Genomic DNA, 13,270 nt, shown 5'->3' with positions numbered 1-13,270 from the left:
GGTAGGGTAAGCAAATATCTTACTGTACATATATCCATTGCACAAATTGTATTGTACATCACACTCATCTGAACAAATGCTAAGAAATAACTATCGTTCTTCAAAGCCGTTTATTTTAACCTCTAAAGATCATTCCCACAACAATAACAACCACCAAAGGTATGCTGATGATACCACTGTGTTGGCAGAAAGTCAAGAGGACTTGATGAAACTGCTTCAAACAGTGAAGAAGGAAAGGTAAAAAGGGCTGTCTTTATTTAAACCTAAAAAACGACTAAACTCTTGTGCACTGAAAAGATCTGTGTGTTCAGATTGTGAGACGATCACGTGGAAATAGTGTAAAGTTTCATCTTCCTGGGTTCTAAGATTGAGGAGAGTGCAAAATGTGGAGGAGAAATTAAGAGATGGTTAGCATTTGGGAGAACAGCAATGTCAGGATTGGCAAAGATGTGGCAAAACAAACCAAGAGGAGGCTGGTGAATGATCTGGTATTGCCAGTTTCAATGTATGGATGTGTCGTCATGGTCAATGAAAAAGAAAGAAAAGAAGAAGATTGACATTTTTGAAATGCAGTGTAAGAAACTAATGTTAAAAATCCCACGGACGACAAGAGGAACAAACTAATCAGAGCTTGAAAGAACGAGCCCATCATGTACATGAGAAGGGCCGATGCTAAAACAGAAACTGTCATACTTTTAGGCCGTGGGACGACCCTGTTTTCTTTCAGTTTCGTTCACTATCTCCGATGGACTACACAGATTTGACATTAAAAAAATGCATTAAAATATTTGAAAACCGAATATGGTTGTTCTTTTGGTCAAAAGTTGCACATTAGTGAGAAATTATCTAAAAACTGGAACATTTGGAGAGGGCGGAAGATATGTTGACATTCTCACGGTATTCGCGATTGGTCTAAAAATAACGTGAATACACTGATTCACCAATCATATGCGCTGATACAGAGTACGCATGGGGGGACAAATACGGCACGGACGAGGTGGTTATGTGTGTTCTGCTGGCGCGCACTATATAATTTGCGTGCCGAAACAGACGCAGACCGTAAGTTCAACATGGAGTGTTGTATGCACGTCTGTTCGTCGCCAAAATCCAATATTTCATCGTTTTCCTTGAGCTCCTCGATCAAATTTAGGCAGTGTGCGGAGGGATGGAAGAATATATGTGGCATTTACGTGAATAAAGCAACTGGAATCTGGTCAGCTTTAGAGCTGGAGACGAACCCGACCGAATCTGTCAGACAATCTGAGGTTACACTTTGGCTACCATCGAGAGAGCTACCAACGATTCACTGACGTCTCGAAGCTTGGTTTAGCGGAGAGAGGACATGCGTCTCGAGCTCAACAATCTACCAGTCAAGAAGAAGGTATGTACATGTATTGCCGGTTGCCTATAAACATTCTTTAGTGCTGCACCTCTAATCTATATAAAGGCAACGATGCGAAATAAAGCCAAGCTTTAACTTGGATGTGACATGAATCGTGTGGCTGGAGTCTAAACTTAATGTTATTAAAAAATATTATTGGCTCAAATTTACACTGGTCAACTCTTAAAAACGCTGAGCGAGCCAGACGAGCTACTGAAGGCATCCAGGCAGTGAACATTCTTACAAGCAATGTAAAGGTTCCTTAATCATGGGCCCAACTAGGAGGAGCGAGTCAATTTCATCTGCACTGCACGGAAGATGGCACTGCAGAATTTTTAGGAGAAACCAAAGTGTTTTTGACCCACGGCAGTGAATGTCACTCCTCCTCTCTCAGCGGTGGTCATTTTTCAGTTGATGAAGTGAATGAACTGGCATGCGATCATGAAGAAGCAGATACTCGTTTACTTCTCCATAGCAAATATGTAGCGACTCGGTCTGAAAATGTAGTGATCAAAAGTCCTCACACCGATGTTTTCATTATTGCCATTGCACTGTGTACTGATGTTTCAGATGAAAGTAATATCTACTTCGAGACAGGGCAGAAAGTTAAGAGGATAATACATGTCAACAAGGTTGCAGAGAAGCTGGGTCTGCATAATACAAGAGCACTACTTGGACTGCATGCCTTTACGAGGTGTGACAGTGTCAGTTCTTTCTATGGGAGAGGGAAGGTGAAAGCCTGGAAGGTCATGGAGGAAGAGAAGAGTGGTGATACCTTCATCGCTCTTGGAAGAGAAATAACACCCTCTAGAGAAGTTATGTTGCAGCTGGAGTCTTTTACATGTGCTCTGTACTCGCAAAAGGAATGTACCTCTGTAAATGAAGCTTGGTATAGGCTTTTCAAGCTACATACCAAGACCCTGGAATCAGGTATGCCCCCAAATCAAGACTCGCTTCATAAGCATGTGCAGAGAGCTAATTTCCAAGCTGTTATTTGGAGGAGGTCTCTGATAGGCAATATGGAATTTCCTTCACCTGCTGCTCATGGCTGGAAGGTTGAACATGACAATCTTGTCATAGACTGGATGGACCTGGCTCCAGCTCCAGAGGAGATCCTCGAGCTCACACATTGCAATTGCAAGAAAGCAAAGTGTGAGAACAGGCAGTGTTCTTGCGTAGCACACGGTTCGACTTGCACTGACCTCTGCAGTTGCATAAATTGTGTTAATCAGGTACATGACAGTGATGACGAAGATAATCCAAGTAACAGTGACGAAAAGGAGGAAATAAATCTGCAATAGACCTCATTAAATTCTGTACTGTTTGATTAGAACACACATTTGGTGCAGACATTTGTATCACTTGAAATATTTATTCTGATGCCACGCTTGAAATACTAATCAATACAAACAATTACATCTTATGTCATTGTATGACTGAACAAAAGAATTACAAGTTGGGCAATAGTCCAAGAGCATGTCATATTTGTCATAGATTTTAAGTATTTGATACATGTGAAGATAACATGACTATTGGGATGTGGCATTCGTACTGTTTATTTAAAGTTAAAGGATAAGTCCCAAGTTTTTTCTATCTTTTGTCCTCATAGAGATGTGTAGTCCACCATTCATTTTACCCCACATTATTTTTTTATAGAATTATCACACCTCCTGTAAACAATTTTGATCATCTTGTTGAAAGTAACACTGGAAGAGGCTGATGACAAAGGAGGACCAAAACATGCATAACTTGAGAGCAGGTTAAAGGGGCAAAATATGTGCACTATTCGACAGGTTTACTTCTTTTTGAGAATGTATTGTGATGGAAATCAAATTCCAGACAATTCAAATTACTGATGCTATGATGTCAGCATCCTTGGTCAAGAATATTTTTATTTCACAATTTAAAGTAATATTAAACATATTAATGACGTATGTTTCATCTAGTAATTGACCATTCTGGAAGCTGTATAGTTTCATTTTAGTAAGACAAGGCTTAGTAATGGTTTGGCCTTTTCTTTTAAATACTTTGGTATTCTGTGAAGTTAATAGGTGGATTTCCTGGTTATGGTTGTAGTGATATACAATATATGATAACAGTGCATCAAATTGCAGTTGTTAGGAGAGCAGAAGGGAAATTAACTCGCATACTTCGAAAAGTATATTGTAAATATTCACGCACCTGTAAATGATGCTTGTACATGAAACAGTACAAGGTCCTCAGAGAACTGAAAGAGCTAAATTAATTACCTTGGTACTGTGTATATAACAAAGCAGCTTTGTACTCTCTAAAGCAGTGGTCCCCAACCTTTTGATCCCACAGGCCGCATTCACTACTCCCAAGGATGTTGGGAGCCAGAAAAAATTGATGCATTTTATTGAGAAACATTTTCAGAGTCAATGAGAAAGTTGATGCATTTTTAATTTGAATTTTTTAATTAAATGTAATTAATTTTAAATTCTGCCACAAGATGCCGGAAGGTAAAATCAAATCGATTTGATTCCTCCCGGCGGTAAGCGGCAGTGGCCCGGCAGCGGCATTGTGCAAGGCTTTTCAGGTCACGGCGCTGGCCGGCAGTGGCATTGTGTAAACCCCTTTAAAATTGCTACATGGAAATGTGTTTTGATTGGAAAGTCCTCACGGGCCGCAGTATAGGGCTCCGCGGGCCGCAGGTTGGGGACCAATTATCTAAAGCTTGTGTGTGTTTCCATACATTATGTGGAGTATTGTCAGAATCGTGCAATAAACATTCAACAAACAGAAATTCACATTTCATTGCTATTGATCTGATTACTATGAAGAGAGTGGTTGAATTTGTATTTGTGCAAAAAAAAAATGTGGTATGTCAGTTGTTGGTGATGAAGTGAATGTCATGAAAGTAAATATAGCAGAAACAAATGCGATGGATACACCTTTTACTAGTATAGGATTGATGGGGCAGTGGCGTAGATTTGTTGTCACGAGTGGGGGGAATGATATTGATATTCAACTTGACTATCGATACCCACAACTAAAATCTTGCTCAGCGAAGGGGGGGAGGGGGGGTGGTAGTAGCCATATTTATCTTCCAACACAAATGTCCATATTTCATATGTACAGTTTCATACTATCGATAGCAACATTTGATATAATTTTAGTATCGATATAGCATCAAAAAGTGGGAGATAACTGGATTCAAAGGCCGGATCTCCGCCTGTGGGTGGGGGTGATGGTTAAAACAGGTGTATGAGATATGTGTGTGATTGCATGATCAATATATTTGAGTAAATGTTTGATGAAGTGTAAATTTGAAGACTTAATATTACACTGAGGTACATGTTTTGTAGGGAGCCAGAGGTCAGAATTAATTTGCTGGATAAGACCAAATTCGTTTCGAAATACTTGATATGTTTAGAAATAGTCTATCCCAATCACATGAAACAACATCTATTGACAATTTTTTTTTTTTACATTGTCAATGATTTCAGTGCACGCATGTGTGTCGTGTCTCACCAAACGCTGCGAGTTTGTACATAGTGCTGTCACTGTTTCTGGCACAGTAAGTCTGTCGTTTGTTCGTAGATTTCTCCATAATGTGAAACTTTTGTCAAAAAGAACAATTTGATTGTTATAATACGGATTTTTAGCATAATTTTGAACTGTGTATCTCATAGTCCCTCGGACCTCGTGAATGAAACTCGAAAACTAAGCAGTTTTCGAGCGCTCGTCCCACGGCCTATTTGGACACATCATGTGTGTAGAGATTGAATGTCTGGAGAAATCAAACATGCTGGATATGGTTGAGGGAAGACGAGGTAGAGGTAGACCTTGTATGTGCTGTGTGGATGGGATAAAGGCTGCAACCAAGCCGTTTCTACCAGAACTTTGGAAACAGTGCAGGATGGATGGGGATGTTTGCGGAAATCTCATCATGAACGTCACCAGACGTCAGACACGACTTGACGGAACAAGATAACTGTTATATATCAATGTAGCAAAATAATGACATCGCTGGATCATCCCACCATTTGATCCATAGCAGTTATTTCAGTAATGTGGAAATTGTTGTGTCTGGAACTGTGCAACCAGATTGCTATTTGAATGTAAAAAGTGTATTTTGACCAATAACACAACCCAATGCAATCAGAAGTATGTATAACCAACACCAGTGATTGGAGAAGCAATGACCAATGACAATTCAGATATCAAAATAGAGTAATAAGATGCATGTTAATCGGTTTCAGTGGGTTCATGTAACTTTACAGCATTACAAAGAGCTTGTGAGTGTTCGAAAATAAACACATCTCTAATAAACCAGATATTGATGTACGTGATGAGCCGATCAGATACTTTCAAGAGCTGCGATAATCATGAGCACCGTGACTTCGGTGATTGACAGGAGAACAGTCCATCCAATTTACTAAAACTGTATCTCCAATTTGACCATCAGCGATTACATTCGCCTTGGTCTGGAACTAAATTGGTCAAATCGGAATTTATTATGACTTAAAATTTTTTTTTTAATATGAAAAACTTCCAATTGTTTCATCGACTTGCCTGGACATGAAAACATACCTGTTGTACCAGATGTGTAGATAAAGAATAAATGTGAAGACAGTGATATCCCTTTCCTCAGCTGAGCGGGCAAAGGTTCATCGCTTTCTGTCTCGTAGCTTCCCAGCTCTTTCGCTCCAGGCAATGTGGAAGGTCCACCCATTACCCAGATAGTTACTCCAGTCGCACACAACTCAGGCATAGCTTCCACCAACACCGCCTGCTGGCCTGAGGCATAGCCCAGCACCCGCCAGGTGTTCTTGAACATGCAGTTGTGGACAATACGATGGAAAATCGACAGTATTGCAGCAATGAGTAAAGAGGAAGGTTGGACACATGGTAGAGGACAAAGGTGGCGAGGGTCCATGGATGGGAAGAGAGGGTGGGAGAGAGGAGGGGGGGTGGGATGGCAGGGGAATTTTCAATTCCGTTTAATGCTTTAAGGGAGATAAGGATGGGATATGGGTCTAAAGTAGAGAAGGTAAAGGAAATGTTAAGAGAGAGGTGGGTGAAGGTAGAAGATGAAGGTCAAAAACTGTAAAGCAGTTGAAGACAGAGGGAAATAAGGAAGAATTATAAAGTTGCATTTGTGGAAAAGGGAGGGAGGGGTGGGAGGCGGGGCAAGAGCCATAAGTATCTATACTATAAAAGTGAATTTGTATATACATTTGTTTGTTTATTTATTTGTCGATTTGTTTATACATTTTTGTATATGCTTCAAAAACTAAAAAAAAAAACTGCTGAACCAAATCCAACCAAATTTTTCATGTTGCCTAACGGTGCTTCAAGTATGGTTTCTGTCTGGGTAGCATATCTGGGAGAGGGGGTTCAAAGAAAGACCTCAATTCTCTCGAAGTAAATGTATATTGTATGGTGCCACCCGGTGGTATCCGGTACTACAAATTATCTTCTTATATATAAAAAAAAGTTTATACATCTTAGCGATATGCATTACAGTGATGTTGAAATCTGAGTGAGAAAAATTAGAAATTTTCAAAATATTTCATTTCACTCATTTTAAGCAGAATCCAACAATGACCTTCACAGGGTGGAACTGATTTTTTTTCTACCGCCATATATAAGCAGCAATGTTGGGTGATGAAGATGGCTGCCAGGAAGACCTAGAGGTACACACACTCGGATCTAAACTATCTAGCCTGGATTCGAATCTCGGCCCAGCTATAAACTGTCATCTCGGGCTTTCATAGGCAGGGTGTGTGTCGTCATTAAACGGGAATCCCATCTGCTGGCATTAGTTGGTGGATGTTAAAGATCCCACGGGATCCTTTGCGAAGAGTAGGTGAGCTATTGCCAACATCAGGCTTGGCCAGATGGTTTGTGAAAGACTTGAGGCAAATTTCCCTTGGCCAACCCCGTAAGAAGGTGGGAATAATTGTCTGAGAAGAAGAACAAGAAGAATAAGAGGAAGAAGAAGAAGAAAAAAGTTTGCTGACTTCCAAGCAGATGGATGATGTCCTTGGGCAAATGATGGGGTGAATCGAGCAGAATGTGGGTGAAGTTCAACGTGCCATCTTTTGATTAAATCCATCAGCAAAGCGACAGGTAAAAATGCCCCAAGTTGCATATAAAAAGACTACTTTGCCCATAAGTCTCACTATAGGTTATTAAAGCGATCACGTGGTGAGGTTATCAGTAATAATTAGTAAAAGCACACGTATGTAACATCAAAAAGTGGTGTTTCACGGTGATTCAACAGAAACAATATATTTCCGACGACATGCAGACCGTGATAAAAAAAAAAATTGAGAACTCGAAATAACTCCCACACTCTAAAGACTACATGAGTTAGGAACCTCATATTTTACGTAAACGTAGCCTCATGTTACAGAACGATGCGACATGATCCACACAATTGATTACCTTAATTGAAGTGCTGAAATGGTCCATCGGCATGTTGCAGCATGAATTCATTCTTCGCAGCATGCTCTCTGACACAGAGTGGAGCATTTCTTGGGGAATATTGGTGATTGTGTCACTGATTATTGCTTTTATTTCAATTCACCAAGAGTGTGTGAATTTGTAGCGTACACTCTCAAATTCAAATATCCCCACAAAAAGAAATCTGGCGATGTAAGATCTGGGGATCGAGGTGGCCATAATGACTTGGGCACGACGCACATGGTCACCAAAGAGTAGTGAAGTGTGACTCATGGCACCATCTTGCTGAAACTATCTTTGGTTGATTTCATCTTCTATAAGGTGCCCAAGAAACTTATGGATTATGTTGATGTGACATCCTGAGTTTACTCTTTCTGAGATGAAAATTGCCCCAATAATTAATTGCCAACTTACAGCACACAAAACACCAATTTTCACGGAATTCAATGGCCTTTCATGCATTGCATAAGGTTGTTCACTTAGACATCGATGAGCGTTTTGTGATTTTATATACACAGAAAGATTAAACCATGCTTCGTCTGTAAAAATCCCAACATCCAAAACAGTCTTGTTCTCTTACCATCCTTTGGAGTCACTCACAGTAGGTGACATGGTTCTCTTTATCTGGCTCCAGAAACTGATGTGCTGCAAGAGTTTTGTAGGGATAAAGTTTTAGTGTCTTGACCACCTTCCCTGCACTGGAATATGAACAGTGAGCTTGTTGTGCTAAACGTCTGAGATGTATTTGGGCTTGCTTCCATTCTTTCCCACATTTCATCCACTTCTCTCTGGTGTGACAGCACTTGGCTGGCACATGTGCTTTTTAACTTTCACACAGCCTGTTTCTCTGAACTGCTTTACCAGTTTCCATATCACTGATTTGGAAGGTTTCCTACGACCACAAAAGTGACTTTTAAATGCAATTTGACATTCCCTGAAGGATGCATTCTTGATGTAATGTTCGATGAGAAACACGTTCTTCCACAGTGAGCACAATGGCATGACTGAATGAAAACCGTTAAACGTCACTGTCGGGTCACATGATAAATCACGTGATACCTGATATTGATAACTCTCAGAATCATGTCACGCCTTTCTGTAACATTAGGCTACATTTACGCAAACTATTAGGTTCCTAACAGATATAGTTTTTAGTGTATGGGAATTACTTAGAGTTCTCGAATTAAAAAAAGAAGAAAAAAAAAACAAACAAACAAGAAATATGTCATGCATAGCACAATACTTGTGAAATCCATAAAACAAATTTGACATCAAAAATAATTGGTGGTTGAATTCCATGACCACAAATGCAAATCCTCTTAAAATTTCAAGTCACTTGAATTAAAATTGAACAAATTTATAAATTCGACCTATGTTGACCTCAAAAATAATTGGTGGTTGAATTCAATGACCAAATATGCAAATCCTCTTCAAATTTAAAGTCAATCGGATGGAAATTGACAATTTTATAAATTCGATCTATGTTAACCTTTTGGCCTATGTTGACCTCAAAAATAATTGGTGGTTGAATTCAGCAACCTGAAATATAAATCCTCTTCAAATTTCAAGTCAATTGGATGAAAATTGAGTATTTTAGAAATCTCACCTAAGTTGTTGACCTTTGGCCTTTGTTGACCTTTAAAATAATTGGTAGTCAAATCCAGTGACCAAATATGCAAATCCTCTTCAAATTTCAAGTCAATCGGATGGAAATTGACAATTTTATAAATTCGACCTATGTTAACCTTTTGGCCGATGTTGACCTCAAAAACAATTGGTGGTTGAATTCAATGACCTGAAATATAAATCCACTTCAAATTTCAATTCAATCGGATGAAAATTGAACAATTTTAGAAATATGATATTTTAGAAAAATATGATAGAAATATTAGGTCAATATATGTTGACCTTTTGGCCTCATAAACAATTGGTTTCTTGCCAATGACAAACTGCACCACATGGTGAAGTTTCATGAAGATCGGTTTAAAATTGTGACCCGTCGTATTATCGCCCTGTGTTTTCACTTTATCAACTCATCAGATTCCACAAGGCTGGTGTTGGCTTCATGGTCAAGGTGGCTGACTTAAGATATTAGGGTCTTGAGTTTGAGCCCTGTAAACCGTTGAATTAACACCAGGTGGGTTTGACTCAGCCAGTCATCTTTCCAAGGACAGCGAAATGAGTACCAGTGTACTGGTAATAGAGGGCACCGAATCAGTGGGACGAGTGGCCCCAGAAAATGATGCAACCAGCAGCTATAGCCACAATCAAATTTGTAAAATTCTCAAATTTCATCCGATAGACTTGAACTTTTAATGGCATTTGCATATCAGGTCAATGAATTCAACGAACAAGTATTTTTGAGGTCAACAAGTGAAAAGGTTAACATCGGCCAAATTTATAAAATTGTTCAATTTTCATTCGATCGACTTGAAATTTGACGAGGATTTGCATTTGTGGTCATTGAATTCAACCACCAATTATTTTAAAGGTCAACATAGGCCAAAAGGTTAACATAGGCTGAATTTCTAAAATTGTTCAATTTTCATCCGATTGAATTAAAATTTGAAGAGGAATTGCATATTTGGTCACTGGGTTCAACCACCAATTATTTTAAAGGTCAACATAGGCCAAAGGACAACTTAGGTGAGATTTCTAAAACACTCAATTTTCATCCAATTGACTTGAAATTTGAAGGAGATTTGCATATTTGGTCATTGGATTCAACCACCAATTATTTTTGAGGTCAACGTAGGCCAAAAGCTTAATATAGTCCAAATTTATAAAATTGTTCAATTTTCATCCGATTGACTTGAAATTTGAAGAGGATTTGCATTTGTGGTCATTGAATTCAACCACTAATTATTTTAAAGGTCAGCATCGGCCAAAAGGTTAACATAGGCCGAATTTCAAAAATTGTTCGATTTTCATCCGATTGACTTGAAATTTGAAGAGGATTTATATTTCAGGTCAATGAATTCAACGAACAAGTATTTTTTTTAAAGGACAAATTTGTTTTAGGGATTTTGCAAGTATCGTGCTCTGCACGACGTCTTCCTTGTTTATTTATCAATTGATTGATACCACACAAACAACTCCTTTTTAGGAGGAAAGGTGCGGTTGTGGTTGGTTGTGTGGTTGGAGAATGATGTTCGAGCCTCACCGGCGCTTACGATCAGGGTTCTGGCACCGCTGCAGCGAAAGCAATGTAAGAGGGAATAAGCTCGGAGGTTGTAGTTGAGAAACGCCGTGGGACAGCCGAGCTTAGCCATGGCGAGCATAAGCAGCACGAACAGGGGTTCGTTCCCCACGAGCATGGCCACGACGTCCCCCCGGGAGAGTGACCCGCGGGCACGAAGCGCCCGAGCCAATTGCCAGCTGCTCCGCTCGGCGCCGCCGTACGACAGCACGGAGTCTTCAAAGCGCACGAAGTCCTTGGTCGGGAGGCGTCGTGCGCGCTGCGCAAACACGTCGAGCAAGTTGCCTTGGGGGCGCCGCAGGTAGCACAACAGGTAAATGGTGCTGAGGTTCAAGAACCGCCATATGGAGCGCAGGTCGTCCACAAACCCCGAGTCCAACAGGTAGGCGAAAGCGACGACGAGCGCGAGCAGCGAGCCGGTGAAGAGCAGCAGCGAGCCGGTGATCGAGGACAAGAGCAGCACGACCAGGATCGCCGCGAACGCCGCTGCTCGTGAGCTTGGAAACATCTTCGGTCCGATCGTCGGGGGGGAGATCAGTAAACTTTTTCTTTTTCCTGCAATGGCCCGATCACGTCGGTTTGCTCCTGTAATCCCAACACCGAACGATTAGTCATTAATCAGTTGTGAAAACTATCCCACCAACCTCACGCTGCTCTCCCTCCTCCCTCTCTCGAAAGTTTTTCTCAAAACTTTTTCGCGCTCCACCCACTGTCAGCGTCTTCCCATTGGCTGACACTTCAAAGTGGGCGGTGATTAGATATTGTCGACTGAAAAGTACCTGTCCTACCTTTGCTGTATTTATTACATATATCAGAAGGCTAAACGAGAGGATAATTGTCATTGAGCTGTTAAATCCACTACTACCGGGGAAATGGACATATTCGGTTAAAAATGGACGCTCCCCCTTCTGAGCCCCCATCCTCTACTTTACCCTCCCCTTATCCCTTATCCCCCCCATCCCTCCCACGCTCCACACAGTACATACCGTTTTCCTCCCGACTTGTTGTTAGGAGGAGAAAGATGTCATCCTTCGACCCATAAATCTCAGTGTATGTGTAAACTGCAGCTGTAGTCGATCAGTTGATTACAACCCAGATGTGAGGACCGGGATGATCACAGAACGACAACGACTTTCCCGTACCCTGATGTCATCGGTCCTTTTGTTTTGTTTGCAGCAAAAATCTGTGCGGTCATCTCATTGGCTGAGAGCGGGACTGTGCCGCCGATGCTTCGGCAGGAGTTTTGTAATTTGTTCAGGGTGCCGGCGATAGCTCACCTGCACTTCATGAGGGGCACTATGGGATCGAAAACGTCCATCGACGAATAATGGCAGATGGATGTCCAGTTTAACGTCCACCCGAGGGACGGCGCACACATTGTTGAATCACCCTGCCGGTGAAACACAAGGATGACAGTTTATAGCTGGGTCGGGATTCAAACCCAGGCTGGACAGCTTAGAGGCGAGTATGCTTATTATCTTGGCCGTGATGTGTGTTGTGTGTTGTGTGTTGTGTGTTGTGTGTTGTGTGTTGTGTGTTGTGTGTTGTGTGTTGTGTGTTGTGTGTTGTGTGTTGTGTGTTGTGTGTTGTGTGTGTATGATGTGTGTGTGGTGTGTGTGGTGTGTGTGTGATTTGTGTGTGTGTGTGGAGTGAGTGTGATGTGTGTGTGTGGTGTGTTTGTATGATGTGTGTGTGTGTGATGTGTGTGTGATGTGTGTGTGATGTGTGGTGTGTGTGTGGTGTGTTTGTATGATGTGTGTGTGTGTGATGTGTGTGTGATGTGTGGTGTGTGTGTGTATGATGTGTGTGTATGATGTGTGTGTGTGTGTGTGGTGTGTGTGATCTGTGTGTATGATGTGCGTGTGATGTGTGCGTGTGATGTGTGCGTGTGATGTGTGCGTGTGATGTGTGCGTGTGATGTGTGCGTGTGATGTGTGCGTGTGATGTGTGCGTGTGATGTGTGCGTGTGATGTGTGCGTGTGATGTGTGCGTGATGTGTAATGTGTGAGGTGTGTGTATGATGTGTGATATGTGTATGATGTGTGTGTGTGTGTGTTGTGTGATGTGTTTTTTTTCTTCTGTATCCATCTTGTCCACCCTGTGTGTCCTATCCTAACCCTCATTCTTCCCCACATCCCTCATTTGTCCAAATCTCCCTGTGTTTTTTCCCTCACCCCTCCTGTTGGTATGTTCCCCCCTCTCTTTCAACTGTTCCTTTTCTTCTGTTATGTCTTGATCCATTATATGTGGTTTAGCTC

General features: G+C 41.1%; 1 protein-coding gene across 2 annotated transcripts in view; it reads right to left on the bottom strand.

Moving 5' to 3' along the window:
- Positions 1 to 11,690, bottom strand: part of LOC147030808 (long-chain fatty acid transport protein 2-like) — a 39,821-nt gene extending 28,131 nt beyond the window's left edge. Inside the window, exons 1-2 of one of the 2 annotated variants that reach the window (XM_085875240.1) lie at positions 10,977 to 11,688; positions 5,936 to 6,142 (exon numbers count right to left, since the gene is read on the bottom strand). In XM_085875240.1, coding sequence (XP_085731366.1) covers positions 5,936 to 6,142; positions 10,977 to 11,520 — 751 coding nt within the window. In that variant the 5' untranslated portion in view covers positions 11,521 to 11,688. Of the gene's footprint in view, positions 1 to 5,935; positions 6,143 to 10,976 lie in introns of both variants that reach the window. The other variant, XM_085875241.1, reaches the window with a different exon arrangement.
- Between the last annotated feature and the right edge of the window lie 1,580 nt (positions 11,691 to 13,270).

The sequence above is a fragment of the Eptatretus burgeri genome, chromosome 3 (assembly GCF_056783735.1).
Source record: "Eptatretus burgeri isolate ZD-2024b chromosome 3, Ebu_testis_v1, whole genome shotgun sequence".
NCBI lineage: Eukaryota > Metazoa > Chordata > Myxini > Myxiniformes > Myxinidae > Eptatretus > Eptatretus burgeri.
Note: the sequence above shows the minus strand (reverse complement) of the source record. Positions and strands in the feature narration are given on the sequence as shown.